General features: G+C 35.8%; 1 protein-coding gene across 4 annotated transcripts in view; it reads left to right on the top strand.

Annotated features, from left to right (window-relative positions):
• The window catches only part of LOC129575048 (ankyrin repeat and BTB/POZ domain-containing protein 2), a 91,777-nt gene that overhangs the window by 63,620 nt on the left and 6,616 nt on the right, over positions 1–21,541 (top strand). For 3 of the 4 annotated variants that reach the window (XM_055457870.1, XM_055457869.1, XM_055457867.1), the window contains one exon: positions 15,687–15,912. In XM_055457870.1, coding sequence (XP_055313845.1) covers positions 15,824–15,912 — 89 coding nt within the window. In that variant the 5' untranslated portion in view covers positions 15,687–15,823. Of the gene's footprint in view, positions 1–15,686; positions 15,913–19,795; positions 21,507–21,541 lie in introns of those variants that run through there. The other variant, XM_055457866.1, reaches the window with a different exon arrangement.

The following is a 21,541-nucleotide window of genomic DNA, read 5'->3' as shown; positions in this document are numbered from 1 at the left end:
AAGAGTTAGTCTTTTACAATCATGTGCTCATACAATTCATTTGTCACAAGAATTAATGAAAAAATGGCATTTTGTTCGGAAAAGCAAGGTGTACGAACAATTTTGTGAGTAACTGTATATATTCATTGTCAATTAGATTCAATCCTTTTGATGTATATAACGAATCGCCAGCATTTCCACCAAATATATTATCTTTTCGCTATGAATGATGAAGATTTAATCACTCGAATGACTGGGACTTCTTAACCAAATCCATTGGATATTTGAATAATGTGGTATGTGGCGAAAGAGTGCATTGTGATATGGAAAAGAAAATCATTGTTGCGTCTGGCAAGAAACCATTACATTACATTTGGATATGGCGATCGTTCAAATTACCATGCTCACCTGTGTGTTTCGTTGCATACGTTGTCTAATGGGGCGCAAGCTCTGACTTAACCGCTGATAGCTGCTGTATTTAAGCGATTTAAGTCTCATTGTGCGTTCGCTGGTTTGTTGAACAAGCACTGACTTATTCATAAATAGTAATCAAAATAAAGATGAAAAATTGAATGAGGAGAAAAAATAATACATACATGTAGAAAATCTGAAATCTTCAGGGACCATTATCCGAACCATATGATTTTTTGATTCACTCTTTATGCGATTATGGGAAGAAATGTTGATGCCGAGATTGCATGCGCTGTGGAGAAAAAAAGGTTAACGACTGTTTTCTCTCCTTTGCTTGCGCAAGATTTGTTGCTCTTTGTAGAAATAGCGCTTGACTCCAAAAAATTATCAGGATGCCGAATGTCAAGTGTAGCCTATCGCAGAGGCCAAATCGTATTCAATTTCAAGTTGATGTTGGCCAAAATTTTTCTTTCTCAAAGTTGAGAAGATTCGGTGCCGATAAATTCAATTAATTTTGCTTCGACCTTGAGTTCAAAGCTCAGTTCAATCACTGGAAGTTAGCACATTTTGCTTAAATTGGCACGTTTCTTTCAGCCCTTGTCACCCGGATCGTTTTGGATTTCAATTGATCCCCTTCCAAGCCGATCATATATTACATATGCAGCAGACTGCTTTATATATCCCTCTCAGCTAGCGCAAATATTGTGCACAATCACAGTTACTAATATTCCATTCACTAATGGAATTTAAGACGCAATTTTCTATGAAATATTTTCATATCCCCGCTGGAATTGATGCTATTTGAATGTTTCGCCGTATGTAAGAACGAAAAAAAACATGTATACGGGTTAGTTCTTTTTTCCCCTCTGTTGTTTGGCGGTTGGCATCGTTCCGTTTTTCTTTTTTGTTGCGTTATGTGTTTGCTCTTTTTTCTATCCCATTCTACTGTAAATCTTGTGTCGTTGCTACCTTGTACTTGTTTCATCCTATCGTATGCATTGGCTTATTTTAAATTTCAACATCCCATGCACATATATGAGCATATGAAAATCTAATGCAGTAATCCTGTCTGATACACATGCTACATACCCATTCACCGGCCACAATTTCTCTCTCTACAAAACATCATTTCGTATGGTGGATTTTTCTTTCGTTTTTTTTCGGTCTCTCAGCTTTATGACATTCTGCTTTTTCCCCCGGTTTTATGTAACAGTTTTTTTTTAATCCAATTCAATTTGAACATCACCTGTACGTGAATCCAGTGCTTAAAACCTCTATGCAATCTGCTTGCACCATGCAACCTCTGAAATTGAAGCATACTATACAAAGCATTTTTAATCGTTTTATTTTTAGTGTGGTTGTTGATTTTTCATTTAAACGTTAAATTCTTCATGAACTGCATCTTATAGCCAACAACGAATCGGTGTGTGTTCTGTGACGTTGAATGGTGTTTGACCCTTCCACATATTGATAAGCCACCACTTTTCATCCCCAACATTTTTCGAGACGTCACATATTCCGTATCACAGCAATACATTTAATAACTTAACTTGAAATTCAAAAAGGTAAAAGAAGCGGGAATGTAATATCACCTGAAATTGATATTAGTACACCAAATGTAGCTAGTAAAATTTGATTCCATTATGGAAAAAGAAAATTCTTGAAAAACGAAATGAAAATGGTAAATGAATGCGAACAACCCCTTTGACCGAATGAGTGAGTGAGTGTCAGTCGTATATATAAATCATTTGTCCGGTTGAATGGGTTCATAGTTTTCAATACTGTAGAAGTAAATTTCTTGAATTAAATTGAGAAAAGGAAATATGCTGTAGTTCAAATGTAAGCAAAGCCATTGCATGCAACTTGCGACTTACACAAAGAATGGAATTTGTTCAATATGCTTGATTTTGGAGTGTGAACCCTTTAAATACTTATCCATTTGGTATTTCAACAATTCCGCACTAAAACCATGCAATAGAAGGGCGACAGAGCAGTGTAGTAGTGTCAGAGTCATCAACGAGAAAGGAGATTTTTTGCTTTTTTCAATCTCAAAATACATACTCACAAATAAATTAAATGCGTGATATTAAAACATCACTAGACAATCATGAATGCGATGACAAATATTTCTGTTCGGTTTCCTATTCACAGCTTGCGAATGCGGCATGAATCCAACCAATTTATCACGCATTTTATGTCGAAATTGTATGCAAATGCCTTGTAATATATTTTGAAGGAAAAAAAGTTATTTTACTTGGTCTGTAAGTAATCAAGTGGAGGAAATGAGTTTGGTCAAAAAAGGAGCTGGTGATGCTTTCGCTACTGTGAAAATATGTAATCAAATGGAACACAACATTCTTTTTCGCTCTTTTGCACATTACACTTTCAAAGATGATTTTTCTTTTTCGACATAATTGCAACGTGTCATGGACCATTGAACTCGAGCAATGCAAAACAAGTCAAGGGAAAATCGGACGTCGAACTCAAGCATCACATTTAGTGCGAACCGGTTGGAGATGAATGTTAGATTCGTTTACTCGACGTAAACTTATTTTTTTTTACTTAATTTAAATTTATTTTCGCTACTCGTCCCTCGCCCGTGCGCAGGTAATGCATTTTCTCTGTTCAACTGATTTATGCTGCCGTTCGTACTTAATTCGCGACGATTTGTCAATAATGCCACTTAAAAGTAAAACTTCCGTTCTTAAGCACTGCATCGAGTGCGTTCAATTACAGCAACGAGCGAACATGAGTGTCTCGAGAGAAGCGAGCGATTGCACAGAATTATTCCTTCTTCACGAGGCAATATTCTTTTATTAGGTAGTCATCGCATGGCCATGGAATGGATGGAATCACGAACGAATATATATGGCACACTTCAGAAGATTGATTAAAGCGAAAATGAAAAAAGCCAGATACAAATTGAAATATTCGGGTTGATTCATGCGCTGCTTCATATTCGATCCAATTTGATTGCATTTAATATAGTCGCTAACGGGCGCGCGACAGCACCCACAATTTCCCCCCTTCTATTTCCGTCATACTCGCACGCAACAGCCCAACATGATGTGCAAATTTTCTTGTTACTCCCCTTTGCTCTACCCTTGATGTATCCAGTGCCAGACTTTTCTATGTGCCCGATTTTCCGATGGTGTCATGCTTTTTGCTTCATCTCATCCAATAAAATTCAAGAGTAAAAAACTAACTGCCCTTTCTTCATCCGTTTGTTCATTCATTCGTTCGTTCGTTCGTTCGTTCGTTCGTTCGTTGGTAACTCTGTGTCTATGTATCTATGTGCCAGTGATAAGCCATGTTCACCATCATCATCCGTTCACTTCAACCTAATGAATAAATCAACCGTGTGTCATGTTTTATTTATATGGCCTGCTTCTTCTTGACGCAAGCATGTTTAGCAAGCCTCCGTACAACTTTTATTTTTGTTTGTAATACGTTGTTTTTGGTTTTTCGCTTTTCGAATGGTTCAAGTTGCGCGCCTTTTTTTGCCAGAGTTACATGTTCATAACCACATTCATTCGGTTTGGATTGCTGTTGATTTAGCCAAGTTTTTTTTGTGTATGTTTGCAATCAATTTGTAAGTCTATTATGTCAGAGCGCAATCATTTATCTTTCATTTTACCAACATAGTACAAACCGAACCGAACAAAACTTTTTCTTTGTACACATAAGCATTTGACCACGTCCCATCTATTTCGTCTATAGACGATAAATATGTTTGCAATACAAAAATCGAAACGAACATCCAACTGAAACTGAACTTGGAAGTTAACAGAATATCATATGAATGGAAAAAGAAATACATTAGATTCACGATCTTTGCGTATATTTTATGTGGATGCAAGGCTTGGACTTTTGATAATACGGACGATTTTGTCGATTTTCATCCATTGACTATGTTGATAAATTAAGTTTTCTTTCCTTTCTGACATCATATGGATTCAATTAGAGCGAAAAAAGGAATATTAAAGACGCACAGCGCCGCGCCTATTGCATATTTTTTCTATGACTGTATGTAGAGTACATACAAATTTTTCTACTTATGTATGCACGATCTCTTCATTTCAATGAGGTCGGTCGTCCGTTGTCTAGCCAAATATGTAGACGAACATAAAATGAATGAATTACACTACACATGTGCACAATCCAAGCTCAAATACACACAAATCAAAAGACATCTCATTCACAAATCTATCGCTAGACGAAAGCGCTTAGGAAGCGATTAGTTTTATATTCATGGCACGATTTTTCCATACATAGAAGAAAAGTCACAAAACAACGCTATAAATCTGCTGAGTCATTATAAACAAAAGACGAAACTCTTATAACAAACGTTCCATTACTTCTATATGGAAATTACGCTGCACAACTAATTAGCAAGGGTCTGCTTAAATCAATCTCTTATCGTTCATTACAAAATATTTCTGTTTTTATATTCATCCAAAAACAAGTATTCAGACAATAGCTGGTATTTCTAGTATGCAAGGAAATACAAACACTTTTTAACACTGAACATTTTCTTGCTTAGTTTTTCACAACACCGGAGCACTCTACCAATATTTCAAACTCATTTTTTGCGTGAAAAAAAATCCCATTTGCTTGAGTAAGCATTACATTGAATGTTGGGTGGTAGGAAAAGCAATGGAAAAAAGACTTTTACCTCCTTGTTAACCCAAAGGCGAAATCAATGAGATACGTATTTGTTCTCCACACTATTCAATAGACTTGTCTTGTGGGAAACAGAAACCTTTTCACATTCTGTGTGACACAACAAGTTCAAAAGTTGATGCCGTTTTTTAAGGGCACAAGAAAATGACTCAAAGCGTTAACTTTCCTGGGTGGAGTTAAAAGGTGAGTGGAATTCATCTAATGACTGAATAGTTTTTAAGTGAAAGTTTTATTTTCACTAGAAACAAGCAAACTAGACCATTCAATTGATGATATATTCTGAACGATATGATAATTTGGTAATTTTCGCAACTCCTTTTAAATTCAGATTACAACTCATTATTTTCGTTCAGATTTTTCGTTGTTTTATTTGGAATTAAAATGCTTGAACAAACATAAAAAAAATACACATTCTACAGTATTTCAACTCGTTTTTCAATCAATATTTTAATGAAAAGTGATTTATAATACCAAAAATATTTAATTTGAGTGAAAAGAAATATTCTGTTCAACAATTCAAAATGTGTGTTATGTGTAGCAACATGGTTGGGTATTTCATGTTGGAGACATTTTTTGCCTTGTTTTGCGAGTGTCATCCTGTTGAAATATTAACAATGGCTATAGATCTATTATACAATGGCAAATAGAAAATGGGTGAAACTAAAATGATATTGGTGAGCATAGAGTGCTCTATATAAAATAGAAGTCGGTGTATTGAAGAGCACTTTCACATGCACAAAATCATTGATAATCTTCTGAATTATTATCTGGTTTTGTCATTTTCCAGCATGCTCTCATTCCACTTTTGGTTGCGCACATCCTTCAGTTGGCAAAGGACAGGATATATTGTGTGGAAAATGGTTCGATATTCCAGTCTTATTCGTATACGGAAATTATATGCCATACCGAATATTTGTACAATGTCGTTGTCAAAGTGTATGTTTTCTTTCTGTCTGTCGTTGTTCGATTGAGGATTTTGGTCGTGTTTTTTTTTCTCTAAAAATTTTCTCTAATATTTTTGGACGCACACTTAAGACAGCTTCAACAATTGGGTGCGTTACTTGATTTATATAACGTGTGTATGTGCCTTGATCTGATGAATGTGTATGTGAGCGTTTGGCCCGTTGCAGAAATGCATCAAGTATTCTCCAAAATGGTTTCCAAATGTTCAATAAGAGCCTTAAACTGTTATTATTATTCGCTGACATAGCGGAAAATGCTTCTGAATAGATTGAACTGTTGGAATAGAAAAGAGATACATGTTCCATCGTTTTTTCTATGGTGCAAAGAGTGTATTTTCCTTATTGCCATTTTTCACAGCTAAATGGTGGAAAAAGTATTCGCAGCCGCTGCTGTTTAAATGAAACGCGAACATCGCGAAACTACATAGTGGAAGCAATATTACAATTTCATTTATATGCAAAAATGATTTTCGTTTTAATATCTTCGTTTCATTCTATTTCTTTCCATATCATTTTCATGTAACACAAATGTATAAACGCTCAGTATTTTCAATATATGATGTTTTCTGATTAAATTGGATTGAACTGAAGCCAAACAAGTCGAACCGGGCCATATCCCGATTGTATTGTGATACTTGAAAAAGATCGAAACACAAATAGAAAACAAAAAAGTCAATTATTTACTTGAAATTGAACACAGAAATAAGGCCATAATACGTTGCTTTCGCATTATATGTTGGAATACGGAAAAAAAATGTATGACCTAGGGGCAAAAAACATTTGATAAAGGTCTTTTCAACATTCAAGGGAAAAATGAAAAGGAAAAATGAAATGAGAGAAAATACAGAATGAAAAAATATATGGCAGAGGAAAATCGGCTAAATCTTGGTATTAAGAACAACATTTCCAATATTAGACAACACCAAGTATAACCAAAAATATATCTTTAAGTAATGCTGCAAACTGACGTTCGACGGTAATTCGCTGCTTTTGGCATCATTCGTTTTTACCATCATTTTCAATTTTCATGCTTTACCACCAAACATCCCGTTGGCCTGGATTCCGAAAATGTTGTAACCATTTCAAGCAAATCAATCATCAACAGCAGCACAATAATGATCCATGAAAAACAACAGCCATGCACAACTTTTGGAAATAGGTCAAAACGTTCTGCCCTAGATTTATTATAAATTGAACAAGTATCATTCTGCTCTTGTTCAAGTTCAACAGAAAACTATTTTGAGTGGCATATAATATGGCTTTTGAATATTCCGCATTCTTCTTAAACTTTTTCGCGATTGTAATTGGCATTGGTCTCCAAATAAAATACGGACATTCATGGGTAAATAATACCCCGCATTATGCATAATTGTCTTGGCTGTCCTTAAATTCGTATTTGAAAAGATATTCTAATCTTGCAAGATTATCCCATGGGATAGTTCTTATTGTCAAGTCTAATTCTGGTAGGCTGTAATTAATAATTTGTTATTTGACTTAATGGTCGGTAAGAAATATCGATGCGATAATGCACACAGCCGTTCGATAGCGTAGGTTTTCCACAAGTTTGGCACAATTTGTGTAGCGAATTTTGAATATGGAATAGACATATGTAAAATATTACACTATTCTAGTGTTGCTATAAAACGCCAAAGGCGTGTGTGGGTGTTTGTGTGTCTAATTGCTCTTTTAGTGCGGTGAGTGGATGACGGATGATTTTCTTGGGTGTGTAAGACAGGTGCGCATTTTATTTTATCTAGATGTTATATCAATCGCATCGGTCCCTCGATCAAATGGGAACGGCCCGGCCACTCACAATTCTATTCAAATTTAGGGGAAACCGCTAGAAATGCAATGCAGATTATTATCAGCATTTGGTGAATTAGCATTATTCCATCAACAATTTAAGAATTTAGCCATTAGTGGGAATGTCATCAATACACACCTTCATCCGATGAAATAAATTTATTCGCATTCTGCACTGCAAAGGCCTCATAATTCACATGAAAATGTATTTGGAGGCGATCAACGAAGGGAGCAGGGTGTTGATAGTTACAATGTACAATTCTTGAATAGCCATTTTTTTTAAAGTGCTGTTCGTTTAATTCATTTACAGGCTTGAACGCATTCAAGAGAAAAAAATCGGCTAAAGGGCATAATTTCTCCGGTCATTTTTCCCCTATATTTCGGCCATAAATTCTCCATTCACTTTGTATGAGGGAAGTTATGACCGGGGAAAATATGACCGGTCACCAAAAAATCAATTGAAAGTGCAAGTGCCAATTTGGTGTCAGCCAATTATATATTAACCGCTACCTTCCTACAGGAATTATTTCAGGATTTAGATCTTTTTTTTCATTTTTCTGTTTATGTTTTAAAAGGGGGCAATGACCATCCTCGTCTAATACCATTGATTTTATATGTAAAATAACAAGAAGAAACGACAAAAGTGACCTCTCGTAGCGGCACAGTTGAAACTAACGAAACAAACACAATTGAACATGTCATTTTCATGTTCAGTATTGGTTCTGTTGTTTACCGTATAGCCGGAGAGAGATGTCTACAGCTTAGTGGCGTTGAATGACATTCAACACCCATGGCAATGACAAACATAGATTGTCTTTTTGTCATCGATTTAAGATTTTGAACGAACTGAAATTCTTCAAAAGCTGTGAACATTGCTAGGAGAGTTTTCGAATGCCCATGTGTGTACTAACATTGCATTGTGAAAAGCAGCCAGATGTAACGTATAATTGAGTTGAGGTGGAAAAATCAAGTGGGTATACAGTGTACACTGTACAGTGCACACGAATAAAGCGCATTTCCAGTGGCTTCGTCATTTTGTCAACGCCTTAATATGTAGATGATAAAATATTTAAGAGTTGACACTTTCATCTGGTGTCGCATCGCACATCGCCAAACCACAAAATCATTTTTGAATTATTAAATATGCTATTTACTGTCATATGAAATGAGCAAAATCGGTTTCGAGCGTGCGACAGAAAGACAGCGAAAAGGGCAGTGCGAGACGGGCTGTGATGGTGCGATGCAACTGTGTCGAAAAGAGGAAGGAATAAAAATGGAATCATTGTACCGTTTGCATATGAATAATATCGAAATGAAGTCCATAAAGCAGACAATGTCATTGTCAAGTGACTGTGAAATGCTGTGTTGTTCGTCGCTGTTGCTGACTTCATCGCATAAAGACACAAAGCACCTAATTTCCGTTAGTTAAACGATTTTCAAGTCATTCTCTATCCGCGTGCAAGAGCGAGCGAACGACTGAACGATCGAAAGACTGAGCGAAACGCCCTAAAACTTTATTTTCAATGGTTTTTGCTTGAATAATTCACTGCTCTTCCTTTTACAGCAACAAAATAGCTGTTATTTGCTACAATAACCAGTTTATGTGCATCAAAGATCCCCCATTGTAATTATTTTACATTGTGCACATGAGAAATTAATAAAGTTAAAAGCCAAAACACAAATGCATAAGAATTTTGATTTAAACAGTCTGTTAGTCGTTTCGGTTCCGGTTCCGGTTGGCTATTTTGGATTCAATTCGAAAATGACCACAAACTTGGTCGAGCCTGTCTCATCCTGTCCCATCCTGTCCTGACATCCATAATCTCTCCATATCAATTAGAAATGTGTTGCTCGAGAACTTTTTGATGTTCTGTTTGTTCACCGCCACCGGCTACTTGATCTTTGTTCACCACATTGTAATTTTCAGATACAATTCACTGATTTCAAAGTGAAACACTTTTCCATTTAAACGCTATTCCGAACAGACAATTGCTGGCCTGTTTTTCAACTGACCGTGAATCGCCGTTGTTTATCTCGATGTTTCTTTTTTCGGAAAATCTCGAATCCAAAAAATCGTTCTACCAGAAAATATTTTTATTTCTCATCTAACAATCGAAAATTCCCATTTACTCATTGCAAAAGTAAACGATTACAGCAGAGTTTATCTCTTACTAAAATTCCAACATTGCTAATAACATATTGTTCTACAGGACATTTAGCTAAAAACTGAGTTTAGAACAAAGCGTATTGGATACTTCTTGTTGACAAAAGATTATGATTTGTTGCCCATTTGATAAATTTCATTCACACTGCGAAAGCGCTACACAAATTTAAGTGCTTAGTTAAATTAATTGCCAGCATTACTTTGGCAAAATGCAACATTGAGAAATGCTCGTTTCTACCATTGAGACTAATAACAATGGATTCAGTCAAAATCTATTGAATAAAACACAGGATTTTACATATGATGCAAGCGAAAGAAGTTAGAGTTTATTGTACAGTTCTGATAAAATAGACGAATTGCTTTTTTACCGAAGGAACAACGCATTAGGAACAGATAATTTCTGTACCAGCTCGTCTTAGACGGAACATTGCACTTGACTTTAGATTTGTTTGATCAATCATCATTATTGATATATCATTATATAGTATGCGCAACCATTAGCTACGCGAAATTTATTACACTTCCAATGAAAAGTGAGCTCTCAATTGGGTTAAAATGGCGTATAAAATGTCAGTTTCAATTTCAGTTGCAATGAAATTTCAATACTACAGACAATTACCAAGTATTAGTTATTCTTTACGTCAGAATTCCATAGCCATTGATTAGTCCAAGCAAAGATTATTATATTTTAAAATGATGCATTGTTTAGCATACTATGGGGTGGATGAATATTAATGGAAAAGGAATGTGTAGACAGTTGCGTTTGTATGTGATGTCAGCTTTGATAAAATTATACATTTTTCGAGAGGAAATTTCAACATAAAAAAACTTTTATGGAGTTGCGCAAAACATCCAAAATATTCATTTTGAAGTAAAGGAATGATGTAATTTCACTTTGGTTTTCCGCCCGTGCTCACATTCCTTATTACTTGCTTCGAAAAAAATTCATTGAATTTCCCATTCAAAAACTCTAACTGTCGAGTTGGTTTATAAAATTCATTTACTTCTTGGTTACTTTTAGTCTGCGGTTTTTTTTCTATTTACTTTTAAGTAATGCAAGTGTATTAAACACAGAGTAAAATCTACAATCGGAAGAATGTTTCTGTAAGTTTGTAATTAAATTAATATGTATTACATTTTGTGAGTTTGGTGCGTATAACAAGCAGGCGGCAAGCGGGTGCGAAACAGTGTGCAACGAACAAAGGTATTATTTCGTGAATTTAAATGTTGGCGTTCTGTGCATTTAATGTACCATACATACAAACACCATTTGGTGTGCTTTTTTCTCCTTTCGTCTATGTACCGAGCCGTTTTGCTCCCTCACTTCGTTTCATATACTATATATGCACTTTTGTTAAATTGGTGCTTTTTTTACACATTTCGCCCACTCTATCAAACTCGCACTCGAAAATTCAAATTGCAAGCATTTCACAATTACACCGAAAAACGAAGAAGGAAACAAAGGAAGAAAACAAATAGAACAATTTCGGTGGTGGAGAGTGTGCGTGGCAAAAACAATGTGAGTCTATTTGTGTATGCGTGCATTCAAAAGAAAACTTCAGTGTACATCGAGAACAAAGAATGGCTATGGAAAAGAAAACATATGAGAGGAATAAAGAATCAAATTGAAAGTCCCAAAAGCATAAATGAACTATTTGCCAAAGCTCAACTGTAGATGAAACGCAAATGTGTCAGTAAAAGAGTGAGAAGGAAAGATGCAAGACTACAGCTCAAAGAGTTCGTTTCGAAAATTGTTTCGCACAGGCTTCATATGACTGAAGCAAGGGAAAAGCAAGTTGAAATTAAGCACGAGAGAGAGAGAGAGAAAACATGAAGCAAGAATGAAAATTGGGAAATAATAAAGCACAAGCATAAAGATGAGTATACCGGCAAAGGCGTAAAGAAACAACCGAAACAAGCGACGGAATGATGTTCATGTTTACTACCATAGCCATAGCCATGACATAGCCAAGACAAAGAAACACCGATTCAGTTTGGTTATATGAATGCCTGACTGTGTAGCTAGCTACACTTTGCGCACAATTTTTCACATGAAGTTTCGGTTGAGGCTTGTTTTTCGTGCCTCTTTGTGTCGAATGAATGCCATCAACAGCATCGCCAACTAAAGTTTTCCTCTCATTTTCCTCTCAAAAATTATTAGCCGCCACAAAATGAATATTTTAACACATTCTAAAAATATTTACAACTCACATGCATATCTAAGTGCGTTGCTGGCTCTCTCTCTCTCTCTCTCTCTTTCTCTTTCTCCTTTACACATTTGCTATGTTGGCCATATAAACAAAAGGCGTTGTCTACTTTCTCATTATTTCACTTTCCATTTTGGTTGCGTTCTGTTTTCACCTTACTTTTGTCAGCTCGTTCAATTTGTTTTAAATAGATTCTATTTTCAACTTTCGACTCCAATTTTGTGCTCTCATCCAAATTGAATTTTGTTTGTTTTGAAAAGAGTTCTTTGGACGACAATTGCATTTGATTGTTCCACAAATAATAGTACAATCTCTGCTGTCGTTTTCCACATACCATGGCAATATAATTAATGAATTTTCTCAAAACAAATACAATTAATTTAGCATAACATTTAATCAAAACCTGCATTCTGATTCAAATGATTCATGAAAATTAGCATTAACCCACAATGACCATCATGAAAATTACGTACGTATCAAATATCGGCACTTGAATTGAACTATTAAAAGTTGATTATTTATTATTGCGTGGTATACATAACAGATTTTTGCGATTGATTTTCGTATACAACTAACTTGAAATTAAATCGGTGTTTTTGTTATGAAAGAAAACATAATTTGTGTACAATGAACGTGCTCATGTATATTTTTAGCGGTTTAACTATAAAAAAAAACTTTTGAATCGTTTCTCTAAAAGCACACTCGAATTTATAAGTAGTTATTTAATGTGAGAATCAATAAAAAAAATTATTACGGCCCCCCTGGCAACATTGTTTCTATGCTATTATTATTATTGCATAGATGCACTTGCAGAGTGTATGACAATATTTCGCGAAAATCAAATAACAGCCGCCGCTATGAACTGCGTCATTCGAAAATGTATAGCTTCACATCCAAATGTGCTGGATGCACAATGCACATTGCACAAGCAAACACACTGCACTAGATCCATCCTTAGTCACAGATAGATGTAAATAACATTTATAGATTTATGATTATGGCCCTTTCTGAATATTTATTTGTAATTATTATGCACCACAGGATAATATATTGTGTGTTGTCGAGTGACGGTGGAGCATTTTAACGAGAGTATATCGGGCAATGTATATTTTGCATTTTGCAAGCGTACGGAGTTCTTTGGAATGGCGAACGATGAAGTAGGTTATCTCTGGGCGGTGGGAAAGAGATGACACAACATATTGCGCTATAAATCCCGTTCACGGTCCCGGAATATGGCCAAATACACATGCAATATACATGGTGCTCTTAATCACAAACGCATGACAGTCCGCATATCGATGATATGCAATAGAACATCGAAATACCGGCAAAGCAAAAGCCTTACATAATTAAAATTCGAGATGCTTTCGGTACCAAGCTATGTACCAAGCACAATGTGACTGGCATTAAAATAGTTCACATTTGGTGAATTTGGAAGAAACGCACATTCTTTCTGCGGATGCAATATGTGTCAGTGGTTCAAATGCAATTTTAATCAATGTTAATGCTTATCAAATGATTCGAAATGCCACGATAATCGTGACCATTTAGATCGGCGCGATGGTAATGAAAGCCACAGCCGCAGCCAAAGCTTACATTGTAGGCACAAAATTAATGCTTTCAAACGCATAAATATCCGTAGGATGTCAGCGAAATGAAACACTTTTCGAGTGAAAAATTGAAAATACCCATCGTTTGCACAAATACACACACAAACACATACTTGGATCGATGCAGAGCGGTGTAACCACATGCAAATATTTTCTTGTCCTACAAACCATTATACTGGCACTCACATACATACATTTGGTTTCGATCGTTGGCCAGTACATTCCCGCAATGAATCACGATGCGTGGTGTTTGTTTCGGAAATGAAACGACCGAAATTTTTCGCAATAAATATCCCATTTTCCGGTCGACAAATATTATATTAAAATTCATTAAAATTTTCATCGTGGTGTTTGTGGTGCTTATTCGCGAACGACTCTTTCACTTCAATAGATTTGCACTCGGCCAAACATCTAATCGCATTTGCTGCTCCAAAATTACATAGTTTTGTGAAATTTTGTCACTCAGATAATTTTTTCGAGTATTTCGGCAGTCGTCAACATCCCAAAATATTGCTGCGGTAGTTGGAATAGCTCATAAAACAAAATCGTTTGTTTCAAATTTAATTCGGAGCATTTCAGTGGCAAATGAGCACCCTGAAAAATGTTTATATACATATATCGTCACCCGGCACCATTAATATTGTCGACACAAATTGTTAATGGAAATGAAATTATGATGGTACCCAAAAACCATAAGGTTTTCATTAAATAGCCACAAAAAGTATATATACATACACAAAAACACATACAGGCAACACTTGTAAACAAAGGCCCCGGCAAAGGGACAAAACCTTTTCATTTCACATAAATGCTTACCACAACTGCTCTGTATAATTTATAGCCACGATTTTCACACAAACATAGAGCTAAATTATCAGCCATTTTATCACATTTGCTTTTTTCGCAACTATAGTAACTATTAATTGCTGACTCGGTTGAAATTATGTCAATGGAATTAATATTAGTTGAAACTAGCAAACGAAGAATAAATATTGAATACATCTTGGTTAATTTTCCATACGTCCTTCGGATTATTACCGCTCTTAATACAACTTTAATGATAATCAGCTAATTGATAGGCCCGATATGCTTGAGAGTAATCGTGTATCGTCTCGGACATGATGTTGATCATCAATTTTATCAATTGAACTATTTCCCTTTCATATGCCAAGTTTATATGAACAAAGTGCACTTTGGCTCATAAGAAATATTTACATTGTCTCGGTCCGCTCTTGAAAGCGACCACTTCAAACAATTTATCTCGAATCGATTCAAGTCCATCATTTCGCAAATTGTTTACATTGCAAACAATGTTCATTTAATTTATACAAATCGAACAATGTTAGAGTTTTCAAACTTGCTGAATATTGAAAAGAAAGATTTATAATTTCTGGAACTGTTACGAATGTAACGAGCGATTGACACTACTGAAAATATCATTTCTCACTCGATTCCATCTATACATATTTGAAGAGAATGTAGTGCAGATGTTCTTATGTTTGAATTTACGTTCACACAATTTTGAATGCCATAGAATGCATCCATTTTAATCGAAAAATACGAAGCAAGGAAAACATTGGAAGATTACCAATAAGTTGCTTTATTGCTGTAGTTGAATTTTATATAGCTGTTGAACGTGTTGCATTGGGAAAAATTCTTGTGCTGGAAAATGAAAGCTCTACATATCTAAAATTAAATGTAGAAAATATTTTCAAGCACTTTGATTCCGATTGCGTACGTGAAGTGATTTCGAGAACGATTATTACTGTACAAAATCAAATGAGCTAACGTCCGCGATCAAAATTAACAAATGGAAATGGGAATTCAAAAGGGGTTGTCATCATTTTCTTTCTCTTTTTCGTTGCAGCTGGGCTGATATTCAAATCTCTTGAGAATGCTCGACTTCGAGCCAGAGAACGAAAGTGTTGAATCGAATGCAGTTTTCATTCAGAATAAGCCGTAATTAGAATCTCATATAAATTCATCGTTAGGAAACGTGCGTCAATGGCAGGCGTTGAACATTTAGCTGGCGCTCTCAGCCCAGTTTGCATCACCAATGTTAATCACAAAATCGTCCGACCAAAGCCGAGGCGGTAAGTGCATCTACTTTGATTTATTAATCCACAAATGAAACTGAAAATCTATATGCGATTCAAATGAAATAGAAAATAAGCTCGATTGCCACATTTTTTCCTGAATCTGATGATAACAAAAAAAAACCGCAGAAATACACCCATAATTTCGCTTCCATCGCGTGCCACATCATTTCGCGATCATAATCTAAAATTTCTTTGCAATTTTTTTCGCTGTCGTTTTTTTTACATTCTGCGCTTAAAAACTCCCGCGCATTTATTAAAATATGTAAGCCATGGCTTGAACAGATGCAATGCAGCACTAGCATCTGCAATTAATTTTCTTTTAGTTGCTTATTGTTTGCTGGAATGTTTTTTTCCTCTTGTTTTAAGAGTGTTATGTGGCAAAGTGAAAAGTGCAAGTGAAAAATTGCACTGTAAATAATAAAATACAAACGAGAATTGAAGATCAAAGATGCGTCAAAGGGAACTAATGCTATCTTTTGCATTGGCACACTGCAACCGAAATGATGGTAAACTTTATCAATCGGTCGTGGATGGAAACGAGAGAATACAGACGAAAAGATGGGAGAGAGGAAAAAAAATGTACACAAACTGTGTTCAGCGTCTGAAAGCGAGATGAAAGCGTGGGAGCTGATGGGAAAATACTCGTGCATACCCAGCCATTGTTGTTGATTGCTCACTTTTTTCGCTACTCTGGATATGCTCTTTTACATTGTGTTAATAATTTTTAGCTTGGCTGTGATGCTCTAACATTCACATAATCAAACGAAATATGCTATCCTCGATAATATTCCATCTCTGATGGTTGTTAATAACAAGGTTTTGGATTTTTAATCGGTTATGCATTTAAGCAGTGCGTGGTGAATAAAATCAACACGAGCCGAAATGAAAGTGTTAGTGACCCGACCTGTGTATAATACATCAAACGATTAATTAATATCTATACATTATCATTGATTATCTCTAAACATTTTTATGTTTCTTCTTATGTGTGTGCGAATTTAACCAATCGCACAATGAAGAGCGAACCAAATGAACCGCTCGGAGAAAACCAATTATGACAGTTCAGTCATATGTTTATTCCTTGAATCGTTCGATTGCTTTTGTGTGAATTTCCAAAATCTTCGTCAACGGATTTATTCATCACATTTTTTTCCTTCAAATACTAATTTGACGTCTTTTTATTGTTTCACTTGAAATTTGAATGGAACAATCGCATGCGTGAATATGCAACAGTGCTATTGAACTCGATACAATTTGCTGTGCAGCTATGAAATGAGAGAAAAATGATGGCAGGTGAAAAAATAATAAAAAAGCAATATAAATAAACTTAATAAAAAAATGCTACTTTTTATATATTCAGCCATTTGCTTTCTATTTCATTTTCAAGAGCATCCTAAAATGAAGTTTTTGTATAATGGAATTAAAAAACGTCTCACCTTTTTCTCCATTGAAAAAATTGAAGACATTTTTTGTTGCTTGCCATATTTGTTTGTTGTATTATTTCTCTAACGCCAAACATGCATGTGGTATCAAGATCAGATAATTCACTTGAAATATGGAACTTCGAAAAAGTGAAATATTCCATTAAATTTGAATGAAACAACTAATAAATCCGTCCGTCATCTGTGAATTCAATCAAGCATTCAGCAAAAAAACTACAAGTTCAATTCAATCTCTCTGGAAACGAAAGCAAGAACAACAATCGTTCGCTATATTTTGGATAGACGCACATTCAATTGTTATTCAAAGTTGCGTTCGCATCAACTGATGACGAGAGTCACAAATTCCCTTAGCAGCGAAATGGGAAGAAAAATTCTCACTTTTAATAATTTCGGACTGTGGTTCACTCCAAATGGTACGATTTGTTGAGTAAACGAAGCCTGTGCGAAATTCTATGATCCAATTAAGTTAGCCGTAGCGGTTCTGGTCTAGTGACTTTGAATTTCTTGAAGCAACACGCGAACAAAACAAATCAATAGAACACACATTTTTCGTGGATTTAATTATTGTTTATGGTATTTTACCAAAAATAGAACAATGGTTCTGCTGCTTTTGGTGATTTGATCAAATGGTTGATGGAAATGACGATGGCAATGAAACACCAAACGCTCGCGCATCTCTGCTCCTAATAATATACAATTATAATGTTATTGCAGTCAATGAACTATAAAACTTTCGGATGAGCTTCATTTGAATGTGAATGCGAATGCGAATGTGAAGTAAGAACAATGTCGAATGTCTTTTCATGAACCAACGTTCTGGTACGAGCGAGCAAAAGATTTTGGAGCTGCGATTACGATTTTCGATAGCTGCCTAGAAAAACAGAAAGAAACACTCCATGTATTTATAATTGAATTGCGTTCACATAGCTCATATGCTAACGGCAGATTAGCACTACACCATGACGAAGAACCCGCTGTACGCATGCATGCATAATATATATAAAGTGATCGCTTGAATTCAATGCAAATGTAATGCGCAAGAGATTCATGCTAAGCAGATACAGATACAGATACAGATACAGATACAGATACAGATACAGACTATGGAAACACACAACAAAGTGCGTACCTGTGCATCAGCAGCAGTAGCAGTAGTAGTAGCAGCAGCAGCAAAAAGTCGTTATTATTATTCTGTTCGCTTCATTTTAATTATGTGAGAAAGAGTTTTCTGGCTACTGCCCATTTAAACAACTAGCGACTGAAAAAATAGAAGTGTTCAAAAGGCCAAGTGTAGATCTTTGCCAGTGTGTGTGCAATAATATTGCAACGCTAACGATCAGCCATAGTTTGAGAGTTTTTGTACTGTCGTTGAGCAAAACACTCCGTTTTTTCTTCCATATAAAATTTCTCATATACAAAACAGTATGACAATCGCGGGACGGATTTGTATTATCTTCTCTTTTTCTGTTACTGTCATTTTGCATTGTTTCACCTCGAGACTGTTTTTGTGGCCCTTTTCGTGTGCTAGCTTACTGTTGGATCTTGCATTGATGTGTGATGAATTTTAAGTTGCACCGAAATTCGATCACTTGAGTTCAATCTTTGGTGCGAAACGAATAGCTGTTGCATCGTTTCAGTGCGCATTGTATTGAATATCATCACTTTTACTTGCGAGTACAAGTATCGCACTTATCGCAGTAGGACCGTCACTGCTTGAGCGTTCCCACAGCTGAAGCTCAATTCGGATCAAAAGCCTAGCACCAATTCACTTTTCGATGAAATGAAGAAAAAAACTTTTGCTCACAACAAATGAATGACTGAATCGTAGCCCATTGTTTTGAATTAAAATCAAATAGTGAGTGTAATTATGAACACACAATAAAAAACACAGAAACCAAACGAAACAAAAAGGAAATGAACAAGAGAGAAGAAGCACAATGCATGCGCGAGATACGAATATGTATTATTGAAAGCGTACCCACAATAGATCGGCAATTAAAATTGATAATAGTAGAGCAGAAGTGAGGAACGAAATGGCAGAAACAATCACAGCATACGCAAATTGATCACCTCCCACAAGCGCTCACTCATTCATACGCAATGGATCAAATGGAAGCCCAAACAACAATCACTCAACACCAAGCTCATCATCGGATTTGTACACATACACACAAGTACATACACACACATATATATGAATACGTGTATATCACCTGTGGTGATATATATACATGTGATATCAACAGTGATGGCAAACAATACGAGGCACAAGTCCCTCTATACTACCGAATGAAGCATTTTTTGGGTTTTCCTAACCGATTGATACTATTTTTTGGTCTGGTAGATGAATTTCAGTCTTTAGATTGCTTTGTAAAGAATCGGATGTGAATCGGTGTATTTTGCGTGCGCGTATTCTACTACTAGCTCACCACCAATCACATCACTACTAGCCATGATTGATTGCGTGCTTCGAACGATTGATCGTAATTGCATAGATTTGATGTTGTGATAAAAAGAAAACACAAGCTTTGTGCGTGAGCTGCTTTTTTTCAGTTTGTAACGTTTTTAACGCCAATGCTAGCTGCAACGTTGCTAAGTTAATTTTTACATAAATTCGTCTAATTCGATTAGTGTTCAAATCAACGTAATTACGAAAAATTACGATCTGTGAAAAAGCATCTCAGTTGAAATTGTGAAGAAAAAAACTGTAAAACTCAAACGAAAACGGACTGCTGATGGAATTGATTTGTAATCTCGCACATTTCTTTGGCATGCGTAAAAAATATGATAAATGCTTGTTGAACAGCACGCCAGTTCTTAATGGATTTGGGAAATTGATTTCGAACGCATACGAAATACCTGAACAAAGCCGAAACATTTAGCAATCAAGAAGATCGCCGCCGCCGCCACCGCTACCGCTGAAATATTTAGCTTCATTAATAGAAGAAGAAAAAAATAATGGAAACAAAACGTTATTTGGATGTTATTGCGTTAAATGAATGGTGATTAGTTGTGGATTGGTGCTTTAACAATTGGAGATTATATCGACATTTACAAGAGATCATACAGCCCAAAGCTAAATCGATCCAATTGTTATGATCATTAAATGGATAAATAGCGAAGATAGAAGAAGACGCAAGTTTTGTGATGTTCGCATAAAAAAGCATTCAAGTTTCGCTGCGTGAAGTGTTTTTTTTACATTGTGCCGCCCATTGCGCATGAATCACTTGAGGCCAGTAATTAGCATTAGATGGTGAATTGAATTTCGATGAAGCAATTAAATATGTTAACAAAGTCGCTAAGTTGCAACGAAATCTGGACGAAGCAAGTGATGCCAGAGTGTGCTTCGCAGCCACAAAACGACACTGATTCGGCATTGGCTGCATCGAAGCGCCATAAATCCAGTGATAAGTTAACCAAAACTAAAACGGAAAATCACAAAACAGTCATCTATTTTGGTGATTCGATATCCAGTAAAAAGCAACATAATCAGCTTCAACAACAAATGAAAGCGCAACAAATCTCCGCGAATCGGATGAACGGCAACGATGTGACAGACGAACGATCAGATTTGAGGCATGCACAACGTTTGTGCGACGAAATGGTGTTTAAGCGACAACAATCCGTTCGAATGCAATCGAAAAGCAATGAAGCTCATTCGAAATGTCCCACCGAAGAAGTTGTAACCGTAGTGAATGATGTGAAAATGATGAAAAATGAGTCAATCAACTTGGTGAAACATTTAAAAACGGTCTTGGAAGAGAAATGCCAACAAAAAAGTGTCAAAACTGCAATTTTGGTGGAGGGCAAAAAAGATGAAAGTGACAAAAATCTGAACAATTCAAATGATATGACCAATTGCAGCGATGCAAAGACCAGCAAAGTGGAAGTTGGCAAGAAATTGCCATCGTTCATTGAAAGCATTGTAAATGGTGTGATCAATATAAAAATTGATGAAAGCTACGATGCAGCTACGAAATTAGTGCGATCAATTGAAAGCCCCGACACTGACGATGCAGACAGTTTCGATGCAATCGAAGATGGAAATGATTTATTCTTAGATATTGGCGGTGAAGTCAATAATATGTATGGAGTTATGGATTGGAGTTACGTACAAGAATGGCGAAAACAAGATTGGCGATCCCGGTAACTTTTCATAAATCTATCGAATGACTCATTCC

This window comes from Sitodiplosis mosellana, unplaced genomic scaffold, assembly GCF_009176505.1.
Source record: "Sitodiplosis mosellana isolate CC-2019 unplaced genomic scaffold, AAFC_SMos_1.0 Smas_scaffold_6166, whole genome shotgun sequence".
NCBI classification, from domain to species: Eukaryota; Metazoa; Arthropoda; class Insecta; order Diptera; family Cecidomyiidae; genus Sitodiplosis; species Sitodiplosis mosellana.
The sequence above is the reverse complement of the archived record's forward strand: the minus strand, read 5'-3'. Positions and strand labels throughout refer to the sequence as shown.